Source organism: Rhodnius prolixus, unplaced genomic scaffold (genome assembly GCF_049639745.1).
Source record: "Rhodnius prolixus isolate KJV_2025 unplaced genomic scaffold, Rpr scaffold_9, whole genome shotgun sequence".
Taxonomy (NCBI): Eukaryota; Metazoa; Arthropoda; class Insecta; order Hemiptera; family Reduviidae; genus Rhodnius; species Rhodnius prolixus.
This window is the reverse complement of record NW_027411604.1, coordinates 8,266,863-8,292,175: the sequence shown is the minus strand read 5'-3', so window position 1 is coordinate 8,292,175 and position 25,313 is coordinate 8,266,863. Positions and strand designations below refer to the sequence as shown.

The 25,313-nt window shown below is 30.6% G+C and overlaps 4 protein-coding genes across 10 annotated transcripts; 2 read left to right on the top strand and 2 right to left on the bottom strand.

Moving 5' to 3' along the window:
- Window positions 1–51: 51 nt before the first annotated feature.
- LOC141454399 (phosphoserine aminotransferase) lies at window positions 52–7,958 on the top strand. 3 transcript variants are annotated; one of them, XM_074128573.1, is made up of 9 exons: window positions 52–153; window positions 1,935–2,013; window positions 4,693–4,823; window positions 4,918–5,033; window positions 5,110–5,271; window positions 5,902–5,996; window positions 6,089–6,258; window positions 7,386–7,640; window positions 7,808–7,958. In XM_074128573.1, exons 2-9 carry the CDS (start codon window positions 1,966–1,968, stop codon window positions 7,908–7,910), a joined length of 1,080 nt encoding a protein of 359 aa, XP_073984674.1. In that variant the 5' UTR covers window positions 52–153; window positions 1,935–1,965; the 3' UTR covers window positions 7,911–7,958. The 3 variants fall into 3 exon arrangements, with proteins under 3 accessions (XP_073984674.1, XP_073984675.1, XP_073984673.1); XM_074128574.1 differs by lacking the exon at window positions 52–153 and adding an exon at window positions 1,527–1,561; XM_074128572.1 differs by lacking the exon at window positions 52–153 and adding an exon at window positions 1,528–1,650.
- Window positions 7,779–10,703, bottom strand: Mesh1 (Metazoan SpoT homolog-1). 3 transcript variants are annotated; one of them, XM_074128577.1, is made up of 3 exons: window positions 10,567–10,703; window positions 8,315–8,649; window positions 7,779–8,171 (listed from the first exon to the last, which is right to left on the bottom strand). In XM_074128577.1, the coding sequence occupies exons 1-3, from the start codon at window positions 10,622–10,624 to the stop codon at window positions 7,944–7,946; spliced, it is 621 nt and encodes a 206-aa protein (XP_073984678.1). In that variant the 5' UTR covers window positions 10,625–10,703; the 3' UTR covers window positions 7,779–7,943. The 3 variants fall into 3 exon arrangements, with proteins under 3 accessions (XP_073984678.1, XP_073984680.1, XP_073984679.1); XM_074128579.1 differs by lacking the exon at window positions 10,567–10,703 and adding an exon at window positions 10,023–10,162; XM_074128578.1 differs by lacking the exon at window positions 10,567–10,703 and adding an exon at window positions 10,018–10,157.
- Window positions 10,344–19,428, top strand: Vps16A (vacuolar protein sorting 16). Of its 3 annotated transcripts, none has more exons than XM_074128564.1 (18): window positions 10,344–10,484; window positions 11,137–11,326; window positions 11,404–11,532; window positions 12,506–12,650; window positions 12,724–12,845; window positions 12,921–13,096; window positions 13,801–14,047; window positions 14,235–14,360; window positions 14,462–14,589; window positions 14,763–14,898; window positions 15,090–15,224; window positions 15,980–16,141; window positions 16,266–16,415; window positions 16,495–16,742; window positions 16,834–16,930; window positions 17,672–17,775; window positions 17,866–18,013; window positions 19,158–19,428. In XM_074128564.1, exons 1-17 carry the CDS (start codon window positions 10,429–10,431, stop codon window positions 17,993–17,995), a joined length of 2,481 nt encoding a protein of 826 aa, XP_073984665.1. In that variant the 5' UTR covers window positions 10,344–10,428; the 3' UTR covers window positions 17,996–18,013; window positions 19,158–19,428. The 3 variants fall into 3 exon arrangements, with proteins under 3 accessions (XP_073984665.1, XP_073984666.1, XP_073984667.1); XM_074128565.1 differs by having other exon boundaries at window positions 18,432–19,428; XM_074128566.1 differs by lacking the exon at window positions 19,158–19,428 and adding an exon at window positions 18,206–18,480.
- On the bottom strand, window positions 19,281–25,175 carry LOC141454401 (juxtaposed with another zinc finger protein 1). Its single transcript, XM_074128576.1, has 5 exons — window positions 24,975–25,175; window positions 24,613–24,795; window positions 22,538–22,643; window positions 21,442–21,582; window positions 19,281–21,145 (listed from the first exon to the last, which is right to left on the bottom strand). Exons 1-5 carry the CDS (start codon window positions 25,072–25,074, stop codon window positions 20,818–20,820), a joined length of 858 nt encoding a protein of 285 aa, XP_073984677.1. The 5' UTR covers window positions 25,075–25,175; the 3' UTR covers window positions 19,281–20,817.
- Between the last annotated feature and the right edge of the window lie 138 nt (window positions 25,176–25,313).

Sequence of the window (25,313 nt, the reverse complement as noted above, 5' to 3'; positions counted from 1 at the left end):
TTTCAGGAAATCGTATTTTTGGGATATTTTCTGAGAAAATGGGATAATATTTTCTTCTAAAGTACCATCTGAAGTTGGTACAGAACTGTCATCAGTTTAATTTGCCTTAAGTTGGGTTTGCAGCCACAAAGTCAACTGAAGTAGCACAGAAAGGTGAGTAGTTAACAATTGTTTTTGAATTTACGGTTGATTTTTTACTTTACATCGTCTGACAGATTTTTGAACAGTCAATACCTCCAAATCGAAACTAGCTACGATCATCAAATTTTTATACTTGACGTATTTAAGGTCTGGGGAAAAATCACGAAATCTAGATGCCCAGATCTCTCATTCCCAGGTTATATTTTATCCGTAATTCATATTATACAATAATTATTAGTGGTCAAAATTCTTTTTTTAGCCTTGCAGCGCTTTCTATGGAGTATTGTGATAATTTCTATTACTGCTCATTTTTTCTGTTCATTTGTTAATCTTTAATTTTTTTATGGTTATGAATAAAAATTGCATAAATCTTTCAACTTCTTGGTGCATTATGCTGATAAATATGCTGATATTACATTAAAAACACAAGACCGTTTTGTATAAAATAAGACCGTAAGACCCTATCAGTTCAAAATTAATTCCATTTTCATTCTCCTCACGGGGAGAATGTCACGAACATGAGAAAATATTCCGTGTAAATTAATGGCAGACCATCATAGCCAACACTCATTTAAGCATATGGGACAAAAGGCGTTGTTTGAATTTTCAAACGAGGTCCGCTGAGTATGAAAAAATTGTTTTTAGTAATTGAACCTCCTTATTATTAGATATAGATCTTATTTTGTATTCCAAACATTTCAAAAATCAGGTATTAAGCGGGGTTTTTAGGAAGACTTAAGTTAGAGTCTCCGTAAAGAATCGTTTCAGGGAAATTATTAGGTTCTTACGCATGTACAGTATTTTGAGCGTGAAATGTGTGGTCAAAATCTAAAGTTATCTAAATCTAAAGAATTCGACTGTACAAAATGATTTGATTCAGTTTCTTGAATATACTAGATATTCACCATTGGGTTTTATTTGAACTTCACGAAATGTATGATAGTCTACCATTTGGGTTTGAATCTTTTTTTAAGGGAACATTGATTTCAGTCGTATTCAGTGGGAGGTTTGCTGCTACATTTCTTTCAGCAGAATCATTTTATTATACTTGTGTATACTTTATAATATGGAATTCAAATATCTAAATACAGATTCTTCAGGAAAATTTCCGTACTTAATTAAGATTTAGAGAAAGTCAGAAGGAATTGTACAAATATCAGATTCTTTTCTTTATCACCTTGTAAGAAATAATTTCAAATTGATGATACAAAACAGATAGGTAATTTAAATTATCTCAAACTTCCCGTGACGCAGTCCACCTGGTTATCATAAATTCAAAAATATATCTGGAGTTGTTTTTGTTGAATGATATAAAAAAAAAAAATTCTGATAATTTGGTGTCACACTACTCTTTTAATACTCAGCACGTTGTGTAGTAGAGGCAATGCCAAGGTCGCGAATTTTCTCTTTTTAATATAAAGTGAGTCGAGTTGTGTGTTAGCACTTGTGTTTATCTCTGACCTTCGTGGCCAGTAACTACATTTTGTTCCACTAAAAGTAGCTTTAAAAGTAAAATAATTTGTACAATTTGTTGTTTGTTTTTAATATTAACAAAAATATATTTAAAGTATGATATCTAATTTGTGAATTAATAAAAATTCCATTTTATAAATAATGTGACAGTTTCAATTTGTTCATCAATTTTCGTAGCTCATTTGTTTTACTTTTGTTTGTGATATTTTTTTTATTATTTAATCTCTAACCTCTTTAGTTATTGATAATAATAATAAGGGACAATTTTATTACGTAATAACTAGTATTATTTTAATTGGATAACTTCAGTTATTTTATAGTTAACATTGTGAAAAGTTCAAAGGAAGAAACATGGAAGTGAGAAATTTCGGTGCTGGTCCAGCAAAATTACCAAAAGAGGTATTAAAAATTATCTTAACATTTATTACAATAAACTATTATTTATTAACTTATTGTGAGTATAATGATAATAGTAATTATTTCCTTTTTTGTTTTAAATTACAATATGAAACCTTTTTGTGGTTGGTATTCTCTCATATTTTTCATAAATTTCATTTATAACAAGTATAAGTGAAACTATGCATATAATTAAACAAGTTACTTGTCTCTTATATTAAAGTGGTTGTACTAGAACAGGTCAAACTGGTACAGGTTTAAAAAGCAGCTTGACGACAGATTAGTAAAAGAAGATAAAGAATTCAGTAAATTTTAATAATAATTTTAATAGTAATAATTAACAGGCGAACATAAGATTTACTGGAATTGGGGTTTCCTCCACTTTTTGCCCAAAACTGCTATAAATGTCCTAAAATTAATATTCAAACAATGTTTCTAGCAAAAGTTATAGCTATAGCTCCCCACGCAAGTAGTTAAAATAAATAAATCAGCTGAACTAGTTTTCAAGAAAACCGGACTCTGGAAAATTCGCCATTTATATCGTACTTTGAATTTTTAGCGACTCATTTTGTATTATAAAGGAAGTGACGACAAAGCGTATTTTTAGCCTGCTAAAGAATCTCTTCGTTCGCTTAAGTATCTAGGTTCGTTCATTTCACGCAAGAGTCTACAACGTGTGTGAAATAAATAATTTCTCCTTAGAAAGAGGACGTTTACCAGGATGAAGAAGACGAACTTCAAATAACAAAAGGGTATTCCTGCAAGAAATGAAACAAACCCACTAATGCTCTAGACTCTAGAATTACAGAGTGAACACATCTAACCATCCAAGTTGAAATGCAATCCAAAGAAGTACTTTCGGTTAAGGGGGATTACGAATCTGAACTTTTAGCAATTCATGAGTCCTCTTTAATAATATGTAGTGGATCGGATACTACAGAAATAGATCTTGAGAGGGAAGCCTGGGAAATAGTTGGAACATTTTTGAATTTTTTTTTTTTTTTTTTTTTTTTTTTTTTGGCGCATCAACAGCTGAGGTTATTAGCGCCCGGAGCTTTTTCCAGTGCACTGCCGGCCTCCGCACAGTGTTCTCTCGTTACAGACAACACTGTCCATCACCGGACAGTGAGCTGTAAGAAGCTCCTAGGAAGAGAAAATCTAAGGGTCAGCTGCTGGATTCGAACCCGGGACCTCCGCGTGGGAGTCCAGTATGCTAACCTCATAGCTAATCCCTTCCCTGAAAAAATTTAAAAAATCTTATTCAGTGAAGTGTTTTCTTCTGGTGAGAAATTTTGATAAATTTTGATTGCTAAGTTACTGTTGAGACTCTCCGCTGGACCAAATCGATATGTGTATAATGTTTCGTCTTCTTCAGTTTTTGAGATATTTTGCAAACAAAACCAACACGGAGACCATTTTCTAATTCTGGGTCCTTGAAACTATTTTCGTTGAGAACTCGCAAAAATTTGGCTTGATCGCGTACCTACCTCAGTAGCAACAGAAAATAAGAAATGACTTCTAGGTTTATTTACATAGCAACAACTAAGCTCCAAGAATGTCGCAGATATGACTATTATTATCCTAAGAAAATGTGAAGAAACATTTTTTACCAGCCTTCGTAAAATTCTTTCGGTTAATCGAATTTATGAAAACCACTCTATAAAATAAATTTTTTGTCTTTAATTTTAGAGTTAAATATCAAAAGATTGAAATCTTTGGAATATGTTTAGTAACAGTTGTAATAATATTTATATTTTTTTAATAAAATAGTTTTTAAACTACTAACTAATATTTCTAGTCATTTTGCTTCATATCAGAATTAATATGTCTTCGGATGGTCAACAAATAAGATTTCGAAATTTTATGTGATGAAATCAAGATAACATTATATGTTATATAATAGAAGAATACCATATTTGTGTTAAATGCTAAAAATTAAGAGATAAGTGATTTGATAGTTAAACACGCTGTTAACATTTTAAATCTCTGAACTCTGTTTTGAGTTGTTAATTTGAAAATGGTAAAAATATTAAGTACCATTGCGGTCACGTAGCATTGGTTTGATTTATACCAAATATATACAGTTTAATAATAAAAAAAAAATGTGTTTAACAGATTCTGCTGCCATTTTGAACATGTTATCTAAAAATTAATTAAAAGATTAAAAAAAATAATCGTGAGCTTTTATTTTATTATTTATCGTGGGGTAATTTCATAGGCTAATCAATTAATTGTCATAAGCAATTGTGACTGATGGATTCAAATTTATATCATTTTTAAAAATCTGATGACTGCATTAGATAGTGGTGTATTACGAGTGCATTATCTTGTAAGATAAAAATCTTCAATTAAGAAATAAAGTTCAGAATAAAGTAAAGAAATAATTAAAATTTTAAAGTAGCATTTCGGGAGGGGGAAAGATCACTTGGGATACCTTCTTGGGTGCTTTAGCCGCTTTCGGGAATTAGAAAAGGAGAATATTGATGAATGACGGGAGAGTTATGAATAGTAGAAATATCGAAGAAAGAAGAAAAATAAATGAAGGGCGTATCTTCAACAGAGTAGCCAACTACGAGATAATTTGTTGAAAAGTAACCAAAAACAAAATAGTACTTTTCAAAATAGTAAAATATTATGTTAATTTTGTTCGAGAACTAATTTAATGGACATATTTTTTAACAGGTTCTCTGCAAAGCCCAAAAAGAATTTATTGCGTACGGTACAACTGGAATAAGTGTAACTGAAATGAGTCATCGATCCTCCCATTATGAAGCTATCAATAGAAATACACAAAAAACGTTGAGGGAAATTTTGTAAGCATAATTTTTCAATAATAACATACTTTTTAAATAAAAAATAAAACTAAGATTGTTTTTGGTGATAATATCCTGATTTATTGTTTGCTAGTAATGTTCCAGACAACTACAAAGTTTTATTTCTCCAAGGAGGTGGTACTGGTATGTTTGCAGCGGTAGCTTTGAATCTAATGGGTCGCACAGGAGTCGCAGATTATGTCGTAACAGGTAAGAAAATTATAGTATAATTTTATAGTTTAAATGTTGAAAATTATTAATTTTTTTGTGTTTATCATATTACTAGGTTCTTGGAGTGCTAAAGCTGCTAAAGAAGCAGCAAAATATGGAAAAGTAAATCTAGTGATACCTAAGACTGATAAATACGTAGATATTCCTGAACAAGAAACTTGGAAACTTGATCCAAATGCATCCTACCTTTATTATTGTGCCAATGAAACTGTTCATGGTAATACTTTTTCCCGCTACAAGTTTTTTTTTTTAATTAACTTTCTAAAAAAGAATGACCTTAGTTTTAAAAAGTTGATAAAACTTCAGTAATTGATTAATAAGCAAAATATTTTAAAAGCTTTTAAAAATAATAGCATTAAGTTCATAAGGCAAATTAAAGGAGCAGTAGAACGTTCTCTACTTTGGTTTAAAATAAAAAATATAACAATAAAAGAAATTTGAAATGAATTTCTTGTAAATTTGGATTGCGAATTAGCTGGTTTTAGGTGTGGGCCTTCGATCGCAAAAACCTAACACTGATATGGAGTAGACAAGACACCTCTAAGCCCTTTCAAGAAGAGAGTAAAGACGAGACATAAAAATTACTACCTGAGGTCATTACTACGTATAATCATTATATTACATAACTTCCGCGAGTTAACGATGAACCAAGTCCTCTAAGAATTCGAGTATAGGCTTAGGAGCGTGCATTGTTGTATATGAAATCAATTAGTTGCATTTTGAAATTGTTCTGGAACACCATGCTTTTCTTAAAAGTCCTTCAAATATTGGGAACCTGTATTGAGGCAACCAAAGATAGAAATCCAAAGCTTATCGAGCAGTATTTATATTATTGATCAACTTTTAGGTGTGGAATTTCCTTTTGTACCTGATACAAAAGATATACCTCTGGTTGCAGATATGTCATCAAATATTTTGTCACGCCCTGTTGATGTGTCTAAGGTAAAACTAGCCGAGTTTCGAAAATTTTAAAATTTAAATAACTGTAAGCCTATGTTGATATTTGTTAAATTAATTATTACCTCTCCCTTCAGTTTGGAGTTATTTTCGGCGGAGCACAAAAAAATATTGGGCCTTCTGGAGTGACATTGGTTATCGTCAGAGAAGATCTTTTAGGAAGTCCAATGAGTATATGTCCCACAATATTAGATTTTACTATAATGGCAAAAGACAATTCTCTACACAATACACCACCTACATTCAAGTAAGTGTAATTCTCATGTTTATAAAATGAAATTTTGAATTAGGAGGTTGAGAAAAAAAAATTACTTTGCCGATGTTTCGATTGTTTTTTTCAATTAACTTCAGGTATAATCATGGATATACTGTATAAGTTAGGAGTCCAAATATTAATTTATTTATTTTTTGCTGTATATAAATAATCACTTTTTCCCCTTTTAGACTTATTACTAATTACTGTTGCAATGACCTGGAGGTGATTGAATGAACAATCGAAATGTCGACAAAGTAAAAAAAAAAAATTTTACCCTGACCAATCCTCTAGAACCAAGCAAGGGCAGATGTTTTGCCGTTTAATTATTAACATTTTAGGACTTCCGATATAAAATGTATGTAACCGAGAGGAAGATGAGGACTTATTCTATTTCCTAGTGGTCTGTCCGGTATTCAGTAGTTTACGTACTAAGTGGCTCGGCTCCCCTTCTTTTCAACAGTATAGATGCTTTAAGAGTCTCCTGAACGGTAAACATAGCCTTGGCGAACTTCATTAACTCAGACTTTGCCCTCAGATTAAAACTGATGAACTCTTAGGCTCCACCTAAGGCCCGGTATGCCCTTCTTCCTATCCTCTCTTCTCTTTCTTACGTAATTTTAATTACAGTAATGATAATAGTACCAATAAATAACCTTCACCAATCTCTATAATGCACATTAATTCAGACATGTAAATCAATAATCGTTTTGCACACTAAATTCAACATGTAAATCAATAATTGTTTTAATTTTTCAACCCTTATAAATTGTATAAATTCGAATGTATTGAAAGAAATAATTATATATGTATACTTTTCATATTATATTGTTCTTTTCGTGGAGATACAAGTTAATTCAATGAATTGTATCTATTTCAAAAAATAGAAAGAAAAAAGATTGTTTGTTTTTTTCTTTTTTTATATTGGGAATATTGCAGTTTTTTTGGTAATAAAGACTTTTCTTCTTCTTCCTCTAGAACCAAAAAAAGTTTGTACAATATTAATTTCCAAGTTGTCGAGAACATAGCAACATTTTCACATTCCATATTAATTAAGTATAATTACATTAATACGTATTTAGAAAATTCATCAATATTTCATTTTCAATTTCCTATTTTAGTGTTTACGTTATGGGACTAGTTTTCGAATGGATCAAAGAGAGTGGTGGAGTAGAAGAAATGGAAAAACGAGCCATAAAGAAAAGCACTTCAGTTTATTCCATTATAGATAATTCTAATGGTTTTTATATTTGCCCGGTAAAAAAAGAAGTGAGATCAAGAATGAACGTACCTTTCCGAATTTCCAATCCCGAATTAGAATCAGAATTTCTCGCGGGTGCTGAAAAACTTGGAATGATTCAGTTGAAAGGTCATAGGTAAAGTAATTGGTCATGTATTTATTTATTTATTTTTTTAATTAAGATTCTTACCTCTTTACCTTCTCTCACCACTTGTCAGCGGAAAATATTGATTTAAATACCAAGGAATAATACTTCTAAATAAAATACACACAATAATTCTTAACTTTTTTTTATTTTTACAGACTTGTTGGTGGTATACGTGCTTCTCTTTACAATGCTGTAACTTTGGAAGACAGCAAAGCATTAACTGATTACATGATACTTTTTATGAAAAATCATAAATGAATACACAAGAATAAACAAATTTAGCTAATTAAGCTACTTGAATTTAAACTTTCCTGTAAATAATTCATCTAATTTATCTTCAATTGATTTGTTAGTTCCTCGTAAATTGTTGACAACTTTTGCTGACCATTCAAAATATTCCGTAACTCGTTTTTCCGACCATCCTACGGGGGTACTTCGATTTAGATCCCGCAAGTTATACAATTTATCCGCTAATTTCACTAATTTTGCTTCATAGGTCGACGACTTCGCGTGGTCAATCTGCAAGAAGTATTAAAAATAAATAGATGTATAAATTAAAAAATTCAGCTGATAGTTTGAAAAATTATATTCATAATGAAATTTCGATTAGAAATAAGTAATAATGATTACAAATCAATAAATTGATATAAACAAGACATTACTTGCAATTGTTTTCGTACAGGTGCTGCCAAGTTTTTGTCATCAGTTACCTCTTCAACTATTGATTTAATTTTTGGACCGAACATCATTTCTATTTCTTGAAAGGTTGTATTTGTATCTTCAACGGTATCATGCAAAAGAGCAGCCATTATCACATTTGGATCTGTAATTCCTGCTTCTTCTGTAAGAATGCAGGCAACACCAATTGGATGATTGATGTACGGGGTTGACTCTACATCTTTTCTTCTTTGATCTTTGTGTTTCATAGCACAAAAATTGACACATTTAATTAAGTCCCTCACAACTTGTTCTGTTGATGTTTGCATCGTTACAGTTCCTAAAATATGTAAGTTATTATTTGAAAATGAAATGATTAACAAAACACAAAATGGAATAGTTATTGGTAGAAACATCTGATCACAAACTGAGCAGGTGAATGTAAGGTTTGAACTGCATAACAATAAATTAAATGATTCCTTTACAAATTTGTTTGGTTTTTCAGTTCCGGTAGAAAATTAGGGTCTCTAGCAATGTGCTCCTCAAGCATGACAAGAAATATGTTTGATCGTATTAAAATGAAATCCTCCAACTTATACATGGAAAAGCAGAAGGAGAAGTAGGGAAAATATACATTTAAAAGGATGACTCCACCAATGGCTCATTTGATTGTTTATAATGTCAATTGCGAAAACTTTTCGGATGCTACAAAGAGCAGGTCAAGAAATTAAAACCGAATGAAATATGCTCATTACAGGTCACCCTAGTAGGCTATTTCCTTCAGTCGGCGTCTTCAAACATTTAAGAGCGTAAATAGCTTATAAAAATTATGTCATGGGCAAGACAAGACCGGAACAAATATGAAAACAATGTACTTCTGCCCACGAATGGCTCGATATTATGGAAAAAGTAAAATCCGTAAAAGTAAATCAGAGATGGCGAGTCAAAGGTTGGATTGATATGAGTGGCTAAAACTGGGTGAGGTTAAGCTTCCCTCACTAATGAAATAAACTTCCACCCTTCGCTACAGAGCACCATGTACAGTTCTGTGAGTCAAGACTTCTGAACATGATTCGAAACTACTTTAATCCTGCTAGAATTAACGATCAATTTTTCAAAGCTCCTAAGAGGAGTAAAATTCGAACATCTAAATTAACGATTCATTTAGGTATTTATGAATAAAGGCAAACTAAAGAAATATATTGTAAATTTTATGCCATAATAACAACCGGTAAGGCGGAATAGGTGCCCTGAACATTTCTACTCAGGTTTTGTTTTGAGCGATCGCTCATTTTATGATTGTTTTGAATAGTTTCTTGATATTAGATATTTAGTGCAGTTATGTAGCTTATATTCTGACCTTGCTGAAAAAACTGACCCTAAAATCACAATCATAATATTCAGAAGTAGTGCGAACGCCGAAAACTTAAGAATGCATTGGAAAAGATATGTTGTCTGATTCATCTAGGGTGACAATTCGAAGGGCAGGTACATCAAAAACATTATTTCTATAATCCTTGATGAAATTTCTAGAGACTTTTTAAACAAACAGATCTCTAAACTTTAGAATCACACACTTAAAAAAAAGTTAATTAATAAAAATAAATAACACAAAGTATTAATACAATTACAGATAAGAAAATAAAGTTAAAAATGAAAAGGAATTCAGAGCCATAAAACATTGGATTCTACTAAAACAAAATTTTACCTTACTTAACGCAGTAGTAGGCAGCTGTGTCCTCACTCAATGCAAAATTTGTACAAATATTATTTAAATGATATGATTTTGTCAAGTTATTTGTAGAATAATACATGCTTTGGGGCCAATAGGAGGTGATGCTAAGAAATAAAAATCCTTCACTGTCACTTGAATTAGATTTAACTTTAAAATACCATTTGTTAGTGACTTCGTTAAAAACAAAAAACCCAAGGCAGTTTTTGATTATAGATCATAAGCTACCTTGTTATAGAACCTTCCTAGTTGGTTCTTATCTCTAACCTGCAACCAATTTATTGTTTACTTCTTGCTCAAATTCTTATTTTAAAAAGAAAATTAAAAGGAATTTTGTTTCAAGAGATGCGTTGATTATTTTAATGAACAACGGTACAGCTGAAAGAAATGACAGTTTTATTGACAGGTGATTGGACTCAATTTGGAAAAGATGATTATTTCAGGTTAGTTTCAAAAAATTATTAACATTTAATTAATACCTCCTTAACTTTATAATTATTATCTAATTATATATACAAAACTTACCTAAAACAATTTCTCTTGAAATTACCAATTCCTTGCCTTGTTTGTTGGCTTCTTCCATTTTAGAATTCAAATTGTCTTACGTCAATAAATAATACGATTGCATAATAGAAGGAAAATTATTTGGTATTAGTGTATAAAAAATATTTAAAGATATTCGGTTCCACTATTATAAGAAATTTAATATTGGGTGGAATCTATTAACTAAAAGGATAGTTACTTCATCTCTAGATAGCATTTTAAAAATATATGAATTGAAATTTGTATCTAGTACCTACACCTCCAAAAACGGAGAAATTCTTGTTTTATATATTAATCTTAATTTACTTTTACAATTGTATTTTTATCAATTCAATTTTTGAGAATAAGGCAAGGGTGAAGCAATATAAACTTGCATTATGTTTATAACAGCTACAAAAAGAAATCACCAAAAACTTTTATCTTTACATTCGGTGAATAAAAATTAATTTCGTAAGACAATTAAGTCAGATCTTTGTAGTAGTAGTAATTGGAAAAAGTTTATAGATTACTCCTTTGTTTTATTTATTTATTTGGACAATATGTCTGTTTTAGGAGGTTTGAAGTATACACAATGGGCTGGCCAACTGAAATTAACTTAGACACACTGTCGTTAACATCGTCTAATTTTGGAGGACCTCTTGCAGTCGTCCGCGATAGAAACAAAGTTATTAAAATTCAAGGTGTTGGAAAGCCTGTGATTTCTATTTATTCGTCTTCTGGAAGTTTTATTTCTTCAATTATTGTAAGAAGTTCAGACCTTTAATTCTTCAAATTTACTACATATTGTTGCTATTTTGTTGATAGATTACATTATTTTAGTGGAATAGTGGGAAGATCGTAAAGCTTGGCTGGTCATCTTTGTGTGATTTGCTTTGTATTCTTGAAGATGGACACGTTCATATTTATGATATGTTTTCCAATTTTCAACATCGTGTTAGTATGGGCCAGGTAATGAAACTAATTACTTTGTTTTAAATAATCAATAATTTTGTTTAATGCAAACTAGTTTTGGATAAGCGCTAAAACCAATTCTTGGGTTAGGAATAAGAAAAATCTACATTCCACTTTCAACTGTGGTGGTAATTTAACTATTTAGCACAAAATAAGAGTGCCAAAGGCGGAAACAAATGGTGACAGGACAGAAATTAAATATGCACTAATGAAAAGGCCTGTAAGTCTCAAAATTTTCCTTGGGGAGAAGGTCTGTAGAGCAAAGCTCTTGAGGCCTACAAAAGAAGGATTGATAAGAAAGACGATCAATACTGCGGTACTTTCCTTCGCTGAAAAAAAAAAAAACTCAGTTGTTTAGGGTACCATTTGGAGGGTACTGAGCCAAACAAACTTCCTTCTCATTAAGCTTTTGTTCAGAATGCCCGGACACCCTGATATTAGTTTTAATATACAAGCCAGTTTCACGCTATAGAATTAACTTCCTAGCAATTGATAGTCGGTCAGCAGAGGTACCTGATTGTCTGAGAATTATAAAATTGGTTATCTTTCTCTTGTGATCTCGGTAACACAGAAGCATTGCAACTTATCCGAAATCTACATTGAACTATATGTTTAAAGTAATTACTGATGACTAAGTAGTTACATAATTTATGTTTCTTGAATAGCTTAAAGATATGTTGAATTGCTAATTTGTAAACATATTCTTAGTAGCTATCTTATTAAGAGAGTGATTGTGTTTGTGTCTTTGTGTCCTAAATAAAAGAATAGCGTAAAATGAAAAAAATAGTGGGTGCCCTCATGCCTCAATGGTGGATAACTGATAAGTTGCTAGCCTGAGCCCCTCTATATTACAAAGGCAATTTTAGATGGTTGCAATATGGATGGGTTAACAAGTCCATGGAATGTCTTGTTAAATTTGTTTAATATATCCTTTGTTTTCATTAATTTATTTTTTTGTTTATGGTAATAGGAAGCCCAAGATACAAAAGTCCTGGATGCGAAAATATTCAGTACTGCTTCAGGGACTGGCGTTGCAGTCTTAACTACAACTCACAGAATATTTCTTGTAAATAGCGTGAGAGAGGCTAAAGTTCGAAGATTGCCAGAAGTTCCTGGTTAGTTGTGTAAATAATTTTGTAAAGTTGTAGACTTTTGTTCAGTCATCGTGCTTTCATATGTTTCTTTTAGGTGTGCACAATGCACCGACTGCATGGACGGTTGTTTGCGAAGATAGACATTGTCGGGTACTTTTTGCCCGAGAAAGAGATCTATATTCTCTTAATGAAGCTGAAACACACCCTCAACCTTTGGTAAGCAGTACGATCATTTTAAATCTTGTATTAATCTTTAATTTCCAAAGTTGAAGGTGATTGTTTATTATGAAGACTATAGAACTTGGCGATGAAGTTTGTACTATCGTGGAGATGGCTGTGAGTTCAAATTACGAAAGATTAGCTATTTTCACAGACAGAGGAAAATTATGGATAGGGACAAGTGATGTTAAAAAATGTACTCGATTATATGATACCAGAAGCGTCGGTCTTCCATTACAGCTTGTTTGGTATGTTTTATGTTAATACTTGGGTAAAATGAAAAGTTCTAAAAATAAGTGAAAATGATATTAAAATTAGAAAACAAACTGTCAAGTTTAACAACGGGTGGAATGAAACATTTCTAAGGATCACAAGGAACGATGAACTTTCGATAAAATGCGCAATTTGTGCATTTTGTGTACAAATTATATTTGATTGCTTCATATTTGAAAAGCAACGATGGCACAAGAATCTAAGTGCTTTTAAGTAATACGCTTATATTTTAAGAACGTTCTAAATGAAGACTGAAAAGAGCATTATTTATTTATTTTTATCGCTTTCAATAATAGTAGAATTGAATCCTTCCCTTAGGTTGTCAAATATTTTTTATGAAGGCAAAAGTTTACAAATTCATAAACAAAATTTTGTTTCAATTTATACTAAAATTTAGGTATTAAAAGATGTTATTCCTTCCTTTTCCCTTTTCAAAAGTTAATTACCCTGATTAAGGTAGAAAACATTTACCTTTTTCGCGTAATTCATTTTCAACTTAAAATATTGTATAATAATACAAAAATAAAATATAATTATGTAATAAAAAATGGTAGAACATGTTGAGTGATTTAAAACATTCTTAGGTGTCCTTCCACGACACCTAATTAGTAGTTGGGCGATAAGCCCCGCCTGAAAAAAATAAACGATTACTTTACTTTACTTACTTTTACATTCTTAGGTGTGGAGTTGATGCTGTGGTCATTAATTGGGGTTTACATTTAGAATTAGTCGGACCAATTGAAGAGAGTCTACATTATAATTATGATGAGAATGTTTTCTGTGTACAAGAAGTTGATTGTATTCGTGTTGTTTCTTCCCAATCAATGGACATTATTCAGAAAGTACCAGAAGTAGTGCGTAATATTTTTGGAATCAATAGCACCGCTGCAGGGTCTTACTTATTGGAAGCTTCCAAACAGTATCAGGTAAAATTTTAACTCAGTGACTTCTTCTTTTGTGTAAGTTAAATAATAATAATATCCAAGAAAGTAGCTAACTTTATTTCATCTTTTCCTTTGTTACATTAAATTTCTCTCAGTCAAGTTTTACTCAGTTAAGTTTCTATTCTAGTTTATATAAAATATATATTATATGTTTTTTTTTTAATTATAGAAAAAAAATCACCGAGCTAATGAATACTTGCACTTAGTGAAACCCAAGCTTTTCTTGGCTGTAAGGCAGTGTATAGAAGCTGCAGGACATGAATTCAAAGCAGAAACACAAAAAATGTTAATGAAGGTAATGAATCCATTTTCCTACTTCCGTATACCACATAAAATTCTGGATGTAGAATTCTACGCATGAAAATAATTACTTATACAATATCTCTCTCCTCATAGGCTGCTCAATTCGGAAAAACATATTTAGACGATTGCAGTCCTGAAAATTATGTCACTATGATACGTGTGCTTAGGTGTCTAAATGCTGTACGTCATCCTAATGTTGGGATGCCTATAACTTATAATCAGTAAGCTTTAAATTGATCATTAATTTACTACTTCATTTGTTTTTTTAATTGTTACTTATTTGTTTTATTTTATTTTTTACTTTTGAAAAGCATAAGAATGTAGTAAACAAATTCTTTATGAAATACAGCAATATACTGAAATGATTTAATACATTATCCTTATCTTTATTTAGGCTTCAAATACTGACATTACAAGGACTCATGGAATTACAAATGATAAGAAGAAACCATTTCTTAGCGTTGGATTTGGCCACATTTCTCAAAATGCCTGATTCAAGTAAAATAAGGCTGCATTGGGCATGTTACAAAGTACGTCTTATTTATTTTATTAAAACTTAATTAAATTCATATTTAGATCTAAAAGTAATATTTATTTGTGAGGAGGTATACACTACATTGATAATAAGTATAATTCATGTGACAAAAATTTGATAAGTGAAAGAGAAGCATACTTGTATAAAAGTATTGGAAAATACTTTTATATAAATTCATGATTTCAGGTAGAACATAGTAAATTGAATGATGAATTCGTTGCCAAAGAAATAGCAGAAAAAATAGGAAGTTCTAGAGATGTATCCTATATAAAAATTGCTAAAAAAGCTGCAGATTGTGGACGAAATGATCTAGCCATTAAGGTAATGAGCGTCAGTTACTTTTAATTAATCTATTTGTAAGTTAGAAAGTATAGGTAATTGTCAAATTTCACTGGTTTTACCTTTGTTGTACCTCGTTCAACTTGCTACTATGCCTAGAATTTATTTTATAGACAGTCCTATGATGATAATGAGAATTAAAGAGTTGTTAAAATAGATAGTTTATGCTGTTATGTACTAATTCCCTTCTTTATTTCTTGAAAACCATTTTCGATTATTTTTTAAAAGTTGCTATATTAACCACTAAAAATGTAGGTGATTATAACTCTTGTTTGGATTTTTTTTAGAAAAATTATTTTAGGAGGTTTTAATAAGGAGGTTTTTTTAGGCTTCTTTGAATGGGCATTTCTGAAAATTGTTTGGTTTTCCACCTGTACGAATTTAGTAGAAATTCCATATGTTACTATAATTTCTAGTTAAACAAAAACTGTTAGACCTGGAACACATATTTTTTTTCAGCTTTAAAGTACCATCTATGTTAGAAAAACCTAACACTTTTGGATAAAATTATTTTCATAAAAATTCATTGTAAGGAGTTCTGAGAAGTTGGAGATCCTGTCAAATATAATTTTATTGTAATGAAGGAACTAACATTTAGGCTAGCGCTCCATTCTTGGCCACTCCTTCAAAGCTTCCTATATTCTTTTATCGCTATTTTGTAATACAAAGTTGTCTGAGTAAGTAATTTTTTTCTTTGCAGAATCTTATAATTCATTTATCATTGCCTTTTTTTTTAGCTTATAGAGTATGAACCACGGGCAAATTTACAAGTTCCTTTACTTTTAAGACTGGGAGAAGATCAAACAGCATTAATAAAAGCAATTGAAAGTGGTAATACAGATTTAGTATATGCAGTATTACTGCACATGAAAGAAAATATGCCGTTAGGAAAATTTCAAGTAAGATTTGTAGAAATCTGTTAACCGTAATATTTAAATAAACAAAATTTTCTTCTTTGACTTATGAATTTGTGCTATACTTCTTGCTTCTTGTTTAAACTTTGTGTGCAATGTTTATTTATAGATGGAAATAAGAAATTTTCCTTTAGCACAAGCTCTATATTTAAAATATTGTCGTCTTCATAACAAAGATATGTTGAAAGACGTTTATATTCAGGAAGATGACCATAAGTCTCAGGCAGAGTGCCACATTAGAGAAAGTTTTGATCCTAAGGTTACCTTTTTTAAAATTTATTTTCCATCTTATAAAATCATTCTGTTTTTGAGCAATTAATTTATGTTATTACTTTCAGAATTCTGGTACCAGAGAAGCATCATTAGTAGCGGCAGAAGAAAATTATAAAAGGGCAAAACTTGATTTAAACGCCATGCTTTGTGAAGAACATTTGAGACTTTCTAGATATCAACGAAATTTAGAAGATAAATTTAAGAGAGATTTCTTTGGAAAATCATTACACGATACTTTAAAATTATTGTTAACAATGCAGGAAGTAAAACTGGCCGACAAATTACGTCATGAGTATAAAGTGCCTGACAGAAGGTAAACCCTATTAACAAAAATAGAGAGAGAAGTTGATTCCTGTTTTCCAGTGTTGGAGTAAAAGTTTTGAAATTTCGGTTTTAATTTTTAGGTATTGGTGGTTAAGAGTTAAAGTGTTGGGTGAATTATCAGCTTGGTCGGAACTAGAAAAATTATCTAAGTCAAAAAAATCCCCTATAGGATACGAGGTAAGCCTTCAAATTTTTTTAAATTGGTTTTATTATGTTTTCCTTTCCTTATTAACCGTAAATGTCTATAATTCATAAATGTCAGCAAGCATATTTTTTTTGCTCTAATAGTTAAATGGATAGACTATGTTGTCGACGTTTAGGTATAAGATCAATGTGCATAAATTATCCATTTAGTTCTTTAGTTCTTGAATATGCCAAATTTAGAACAATGACTGCTCCTTGAAGAGTATAATCTATTTTTCATCTTTCAGTTTGTCTGTAAAGAAAAAAAAAGCTTCAGAAAGATAAAGAAGGCAAGCTTATATTGAGACAAATCTAAGGCGCCATATTTTCTTCATTGCGGATCCAACCGAGTTGTCATTTTCAATCAAATAGGCTTTTTGTGCCGCTTTCTTGTCTTTATTTCTATTGAAACTAACCTAACAACTAAAACTCACTTACTCGCAACGTATCGCAATCAACTCTTCCTTCTAGAATGCTGAAATAGCTCTTGCCTGGTAGACTAGTGCACTGATAGTTCCTTTGCCTTCAATTCATCGGTTTCTAATAACCGATCATCATCTTTGGATGGCCCTCATTCAGTTATCATGGTTGTTATTCAAATATTTATTGTCCTTTTATATTCAATCTAGTGTTATACATTTTTTTTTAATCCTGTATTACAATGCTGTGTTTGCTATGTAACATCAGTTACAAATAAAGGTAAAGAGGTAAATAACCAATATTTTTATTTTTCAGCCTTTTGTAGAAGTATGTTGGAAACACGGAAATCGATATGAAGCACAAAAATATCTTCCTAAAGTTAAAGATGATGTTAAAATTGAATATTTGACTAAGTTAGGGTAACTATTATATTCCATTTTGTCCTTAATTCCTTATTTTATATTCCTTACTTTGTTCTAAATTAAATATCATTTATTACATACTTTTAGAATGTATGATGAAGCAGCTCAAATGGCATTCGAACAAAAAGATTTGGAAGGTTTAAAATATGTAGAATCTAAATGTGATCCTTCATTTGCCGAAAAAGTTGCATCACTTATTCGTCAATTATCGAAATAATTTTATTATTTGTTGAAAGTAAGTAATGGCAGTATTTATATGTATGTATACGTTACCTAAGAATCCATTCGAGTAAGATGAAGGCCTCCTAATTTTACTTTTTTGTTTGTCTTTCTCGGGGGGGGGGGGAATAACTTCATTAATGATGTCTATCTAATTTTTTTTTAAGGATTAAACTATACTTGCTAACTAATTTATTTGCAATTACAGTAGTAATTGAAGGGCAGTAATTTCACTTCGAGAAACTTACAACGTTAATAATGTGGATAGTTCAACTTGAGCAAAACATGTATGATTCATTAGATTTTTGTTCTGAGTGCTAAAATTGTGTAACGATATTCTACACAGAAGTTTATTTTATTTAAATTTTATCATATGAATAGTTACACAAATAATTCAAGCTCGCTACGATGTACTATTATTTGTCTGTGGGCAGAGAGACAAAATCCTTCGGCTACACAAAACATCTCTGGCTCTACAGCTACCCCCAAAGAAAAACAGCAAGTCGAGTCAAGGATAGACATCCAGAACTGCATTTGAAAACATTGTTGCCGTATTAGTTTTTAAAATTGAAGATGTTGTAATAAATTAAAATTACCTTTCCAATAGGGGAAAGTGGGCAGTCCTTTGACTAATTATACAAATAGATCGGGCAGGGTTATTATGTGCTATTAATTCGGTTTAGTGTTGACTCTAGAGTCACCATCTGACACACTCTCATCCAACTACCCTACAGTGACACATAGTGCACTAAACAAACGCTTACACTTAGTTTATCTACTCCTATGCAGGTATAAGCCTTTGATACTGACGTGTTAAACCTTGCTACTTTTAGGCAGTATCGTTTAATTAAACTGCTTCCTATCTAGAGATGTTCTAAAAAGACTAGTTCGTAATAGAACCCCAATTGATCTTTTATGGACGTAGTCAATTTACTTTATTAGTCTTTATTTATTTATTCTTATTTTTTGTAATGTTACTTTTTTGCGAGTTTATTATAATTATTAATGATAGACAAAAAATTAATGAAAAAAAAGGGAAATCTCAATCATAGATAAAAGCAAGCAACCTTCCTAAATTTACGGGCTGAGCCGGCCAAGTTTCTATCATGTAGAATCAATAGGATATAAAACCAATCCGAATTTTCGTATTTTTTGTGCAGTTATGATGGCCTTATCTGACAGAGGATTGGAAATCAAACACTAAGTGTATAATAACAGCAACGTATTCTTTTATTTAGATTTGATAATTTTTTTTTTTTTTTTAACCATAAAAACCAATGAAATAGGCATTTTTTTTACTTGTTATGTACAGAATGAATTTTTTGTGTGTATAAGTAATTATTTATATACAAGTATTTATTTATATATCAGTCAGATATGTAAATTACTCTTCCTTGTTTTTTCAAAATAAAGCATTTTATTATCACTCAAGATTAACAATTATTAAAAAATATGTTTTACAAATATTGCGTATTTAAATATTTAAATGTTATACCTTTCTGTTTTTTGGGAAATAATATGATTGTCATTCGTTTTGTTTTCTGCGAACTGTTTTCAAAAAATAGCTTCTATAATTTTTTTTTTTTAATATATATTTGGCTTGCCTCTCAACAACAAAAATTAATAATGATTAAAATAAATTATAAAGAACAATAACAGTGAGCAATGTTGGCACCACTATAATTAAATTCTAACAATGACTAGCAAATACTTCATTTTTTGGATGAAATAAAATGAAGGCCACAATCACACTACAAATTGACTAGACACTAAGCGCTTTTTTTTCTACTAATTTCTCGTATTTTTGCTTAAAACTCGTAAATTCATAACATACAAGTTCATATAAATAAAAAAACTATTAGGCTATTAAAAAATTTTCCCCCAGTAATGTTCATAAGAAATGCTTTGATCACGGAAGAATGTTTACATAAATATTAAAGAACAATTTTTTTTTCCTTTAAAAACAAAACATTCAGTGTTTTTGAGCTTTCTAATAAAAACCATATGTTGCGTATTAAATGGTACAAACAGAAATCCCTTTAACCTAATAGTTGAAAAATTAAAATGTTAAAAGACAAAACTCAGTACGCTTAATAAAGGATATCCGAACTTTAAAAAATTAAAATGATGTCATTTTAAAATTATGAATTTTATAAGTTAACAGTTCTTAAAACTAATTTGATTGCACCTAAATTTGAACAAGAGCATTAATATTACAAAGCTAATTTTGCTTATTTCCATAACAACTATAAAAAAAATCTTTTAAAATCTATTCCCCTATTATTGAAAAACTTGCTTTTGTTCAAAAGGAACTAGGTAGGAAATGAACATTTTACAACTTTCTAAGTTTTTTTATAGCACCATGAAAGATCTTAAATGAAGGCAATATGTGAAAAGTATAAAATGGTATCTAGGCTTATTCATTTATACATAATGAATTTAAGAAAAGAAAAGGCTTTGACAATGGGAAATTTACAATCGAAAAAGAGGGTTTTTATTTTTTCCTCTTTTTTAATTATAGTAAATTTTGTTAATCGGAATATGTTTGTTACAATAAGTTCTATTTCTTCTTTAAATACTTAATTATAATTGATGAACACAATAATTTATAGAGGCATTAGAAGGAAATTTTGATCAATTGGACGTGACTTCACCTCCCAACAAATATAGGGCGCGCTCTTAACTAATAATTAATTCATTCCTCCTTTAATGTTATTTATGCATACTACAATCATTACTCCGCCACATTTTCAAATAACTTTAACTCTAAGCATTTACTATTAACCCATCTTATTTAAGAAAAAAATAAACTACCTCAAACTACTGCTCTTGATTTTCTTTACATCTATCAGGAGAGTTAGGCGAAGTTGCTGGCGTTAATATTCCAAGATTGGCAGTTTTAATTAATTTATCTTGAGATTTTGTAGCAACAACTAATGTTTTAACTGGTAATCCTAAACTGGCTATGTGTTTAAGTGAAAGCGTTCGAATTGGTTGAAGGGTAGGTATTTGTAATACTTGTGGCGTTCCATTTTGCGTAGCTATTGTTGTCATAGTTGTACCACTATGCATTAAAGCCGTATGGTTCTTCAATCCAGCATTGGTTTTGTAACTTTTACCACAATAGCACTTAAAACCTTTACGTATCCTGGAAAAGAATTCAGAAACTACTTTTAGAGATTATTATGAATTAAACATTTTGTGTATGCCCTGCGTCATTGTTGTGTTACTGCTGTATTCATCATATTCTACACGAGGATCTTGTATAAACTTTTAACCTTGGATTTTTTGTAGATAACTAGCTACTTTGCGAATGGTTCTGCTAAAGATATATATAAAGTAGTAGGAAATTATTTTACTATTCAAAAATAATTAAAAATTATCAGACGAAATGTATGTAATCTAACCGTGGAATGTTTAAATGTAATATCAATTATTACTTACTTTCCTTCGTTTTTGTGACCGTTCTTTGAATGATACTTGATTCCATTAACATTTTTATACCGCTTTTTACATCCTGGCACTGGGCATGCGAAAGGTTTTTCAATTATCGTTCCATCCGGTAAAGTACTAGGACTAATCATTCTAAAAGAAAAGTTGAATTATTCAGTTCAGCACATTATAAGCTTGACGTTAACATTAATAGATAATAACGTAATAATTACTATTGAAAACTAATGTTTTATATTACATTCATAAAGTTGCTAAAAGAATGCGACCAATTTTAAAAATTGAATTTTCTTCCTGAAATTAAAATGTTGAGATTCTCTGAATCACAAAAATGGTTTTCAGAAAATTAACTACTCCTTCTTAGAATTGGGTAATGTTGAATTAAGTTGATTAAGTTCCATAAATAAAATTGTATTTATAGACCAACGGACCCATCGAATTTTTGGTCAGTACTTTATGCGAAATACTTATAAGATACGTTAATTGCCAGCGGATCTGTCGAATTGTCTGTTAGAATTCCTCGACCAAGGAAGATCTTTAATAAATGGAAATAGGTTTTTGGCGATTATCTGTGGGGAAATTAATTAAGAAGGATATTGTATAATGTTTTTTTGGAAATATTGGGCTTCCTTCCAGGTTGAAAGTTAACAGTCAAAACTTAATCTAACTAATGCATTATAGAACAATGTAATGATTTTTTTTTTCTTTCTTTCTTTAAACTACGAATTACTTTTGCCTGTCATATGTTTAAATAAATTGTAAATTAAAAGGGCACTAGGATTAGGCTTTACTCTAAAGCGAGAAAAAATGAGAAGGAAATAAATGGCTGAAATTTTGATTTTCAAGAAATCGATGATAAGAATTTTCCTTTATCTTGTCAGTAATGTACTCCTGGGGTTCTCTTTTTATAATCTCATCAACTTCCAGCTTTGCAGTGAACCAACATCCAACTTGTGCCTAAATATTTAAGCTGACTGCAGATCACAAATCTATACTCTTTTTAGAATGGGAAAGACAAAATACAAGAAATAAAATAAAAATATAAAGGGCTAAAAAAAACCTGAAATAACTAAAGAACGTTAAAACTTACTTGCTGCCATATTTTAATATAAATTCTGAACTATATTCTTCTTGAGTACTCCAAGAATCGTTACTATCTTCTGATTCACTAAATATTTCTTCATCACCTTCGTTTCCTAAAAATTCCGAAAGAATTTTTTGTCAACAAGTTCAAAAATTATTTAGTAAAGGTCAAAATTATTCAATATAATGCAGTTATGCTTAGAAAATAAATAAAAAAAAATGTATTACAAAATAACATTGAGGAAAGGTATTTGATTGTTGGGCTTGACAAAAAAAAACATTAATTTTTAAAACTATGAAAATCCGCTCGTTTGACCAAGTAGAAGTTAAATTAATTAATAGGTTATTGACTTGAAAATGTGCAAATTTATCATGGAAAATATTAGGAATTATTTGTAATCTAGAAGTACGAACATTTGGGTCCAAACTTCAGTAAAATACTAATTGATAATCTTGTTTCAAAATATTTTTAAAACTTTTTTTTATTTAATTTTAGGGCAACTGTATTTGTCTTAAATCTCAAATTTGAAATATTTAAAGAAAGGAAAACAGGTTCAACTTTTGCAGATATTGTTTGCAAATTTTTTATTTAATTATTCCTCAAACTCGAAGAGACTAGAATCTAGCTTAATAGTTAGAGAAAAGCTTAAGGTATATTTTGATTATAACGGGCACGGCCTTGGATGTTATTATCTTCTCGTTTACCATACATTTCTGTAATTTATTTTGTAATCCTAAAGCTTATAAAAGGTGGAAAATAAGATTTTTGTTTTTCTAGTTATAAATGGGTGCTTCTGTGTATAAAATCTAGGAAGATAAAATCAACATTACTGGTAAGTTTTGCAATCCAGACATTGAAGATTGAGGAACATCCGAAATAGGTCTTAAGTTTTAAGTGAATCCAATGTCTGAGGAATGCAATAACACATAAAACAATTTTACTGATTAAGGAAAGAACTCCTTGGCGTCCCTGCATATATCCTAACCTAGCAAAACTCAGAACTGACATCTTCAACACGTACATTTAGTCTGCAGAAGTAGATAATGCATTAGCACCCAAAAGCAAACATGAGCTCACCACTAGTGTAGCACACAGAATTTTTACTGGAGGTTTTTTGTTTTATCTGGAAATCCGTTACGTATCACTTTAAAACGATTCTAAACAATCACTTTCATAATTTAGGCTAAATAATCTCTTTATTCTATAAAAGTAACTCGATGATTAAACCGTTGCATGCGTGGTTTTTCTACTTCGGAATTCAACCCATTATCAGAGGTTGATTTATAAGTTTGGTTTAGAAAACTTGATTTAAACGTTGTAACTGCCTCATGTTACACTTGCAAACGTGCCTGTTTTCACTCCACACTGTGTATTTGTGGCCTTTGAATTGGAATTTCCTAAATAATGTGTATGGTTAACGAAACATTTAAATTTCTTGCAGCATATTATTGAAGCTTTTATCCTACAATTTGGGGGGGGGGGGGTTGGCTCCAAAAATCCTCCCAAGGTGTGCCTTTGATCGTCACTCATTCATTCACATCTACCCTTTGGACACTTTTTGGCGTCTACATTGTATGAGAAAATACTGACATGTAGCCACAATAGCTTTTAGGTCGCATTGGATTTGACATTTTAATAAACCACTCCCTCAATCAGTCTGAACAAATTTAATTTTGATTACGTTGGGTTATCAATCCTTACTAAAGCTCCACGGTAGCTTAATGGTTAGAGAAAAGCTTAAGATATATTATGATTATAACGGGCACGGCCTTGGATTTTCTTAAGTATTAAAAAAAAAAATTAATCCGCCTCCTTCATGACACCTGATCCGTAGATGGACTTTATGGTTACCTGATATAGTAGTCTTACTTATATCCATAAAGATTTCATGGGTATCGAAGTTACCTGGACTAACGTAACAAAGATGAAAAACATAAATTAATTCAAGAGCAAATAGTTGTTCGCAACTAAGAAAAATTTAATTTCTCTTTTGAAATCTTAATTAATCGCAAAAGTAAACTACTTATATAGATTAAACAATTGAATTTCTTCTTAAGAGCCTAATTTAAGGTAATAGATACCAAGTATTGCTGAGTTTGCCACTGTTGGATGAAGTGCTGAATTCTCCACCAAAGACTTTAATTTGGGTTTTATATTTATAACTTCTTTTCGAGCGGCATCGGTGAAAAACCGAAGTACATAGCTCAAGGGTAGGCATGACGGATGTTCTTGCTCTTTCTCTTCTATTACGTGTGGATCGTAGTCTAAAACGACATTAAAGGTTCCAGTATATCATGGCTTAAATCTATAATCAAGTTTCCTTTAAAAACAAATTAAGATTTCAAACTGATTCATATAAAGACTTTTTTTGATAGAAAAATTAGTCACAAACGTAGGATGAGGGAATGCAAGGGAGAGATTAACTTTTACTTGAATTATTTACCAATATGATTATCTTCAATATGTTGGATTAAATCTCCTAATTTCTCAAATGTAATGCCACAATCCTTAAATTTACAGATGTTTAACAGAAATACTGCCATTACCCTCTCACAATCATCTGTTCTGGGGGTAGGTTATATGAAACCTTCTATATCAGTTGAGAACATCATATGGGCGGTAACGATGTAAATAATGTGTATCAGTTATAAAATGCAATTTTTTTTTTTTACCACAATAATTTTCTTTAGAAAAAAGTAGTGAAAATTCTTGAATATTCGGGTCGTTTAAAAAGGAGGGTTTCAAATAAGATCAATATCATAGCGGGGAGAATTTTGCTGGA

Bases quoted from the DNA above. Each gene is read 5' to 3' on its own strand.
- LOC141454399 (XM_074128573.1), top strand. From the start codon at position 1,966: ATGGAAGTGAGAAATTTCGGTGCTGGTCCAGCAAAATTACCAAAAGAG. The intron at 4,824-4,917 runs GTAAGCATAATT...ATTGTTTGCTAG, and splicing joins AAAACGTTGAGGGAAATTTT to TAATGTTCCAGACAACTACA. The intron at 5,997-6,088 runs GTAAAACTAGCC...CTCTCCCTTCAG, and splicing joins GCCCTGTTGATGTGTCTAAG to TTTGGAGTTATTTTCGGCGG.
- Vps16A (XM_074128564.1), top strand. From the start codon at position 10,429: ATGACAGTTTTATTGACAGGTGATTGGACTCAATTTGGAAAAGATGAT. The intron at 11,327-11,403 runs GTAAGAAGTTCA...ACATTATTTTAG, and splicing joins GTTTTATTTCTTCAATTATT to TGGAATAGTGGGAAGATCGT. The intron at 12,651-12,723 runs GTTAGTTGTGTA...TGTTTCTTTTAG, and splicing joins AAGATTGCCAGAAGTTCCTG to GTGTGCACAATGCACCGACT.
- Mesh1 (XM_074128577.1), bottom strand. From the start codon at position 10,624: ATGGAAGAAGCCAACAAACAAGGCAAGGAATTGGTAATTTCAAGAGAA. The intron at 8,650-10,566 runs GTAAGTTTTGTA...TACATATTTTAG, and splicing joins TTCAAGAGAAATTGTTTTAG to GAACTGTAACGATGCAAACA. The intron at 8,172-8,314 runs GTAATGTCTTGT...TACTTCTTGCAG, and splicing joins CTGTACGAAAACAATTGCAA to ATTGACCACGCGAAGTCGTC.
- LOC141454401 (XM_074128576.1), bottom strand. From the start codon at position 25,074: ATGGCAGTATTTCTGTTAAACATCTGTAAATTTAAGGATTGTGGCATT. The intron at 24,796-24,974 runs GTAAATAATTCA...ATGTCGTTTTAG, and splicing joins TATTGAAGATAATCATATTG to ACTACGATCCACACGTAATA. The intron at 22,644-24,612 runs GTATCTATTACC...CGGAATTTTTAG, and splicing joins GGCAAACTCAGCAATACTTG to GAAACGAAGGTGATGAAGAA.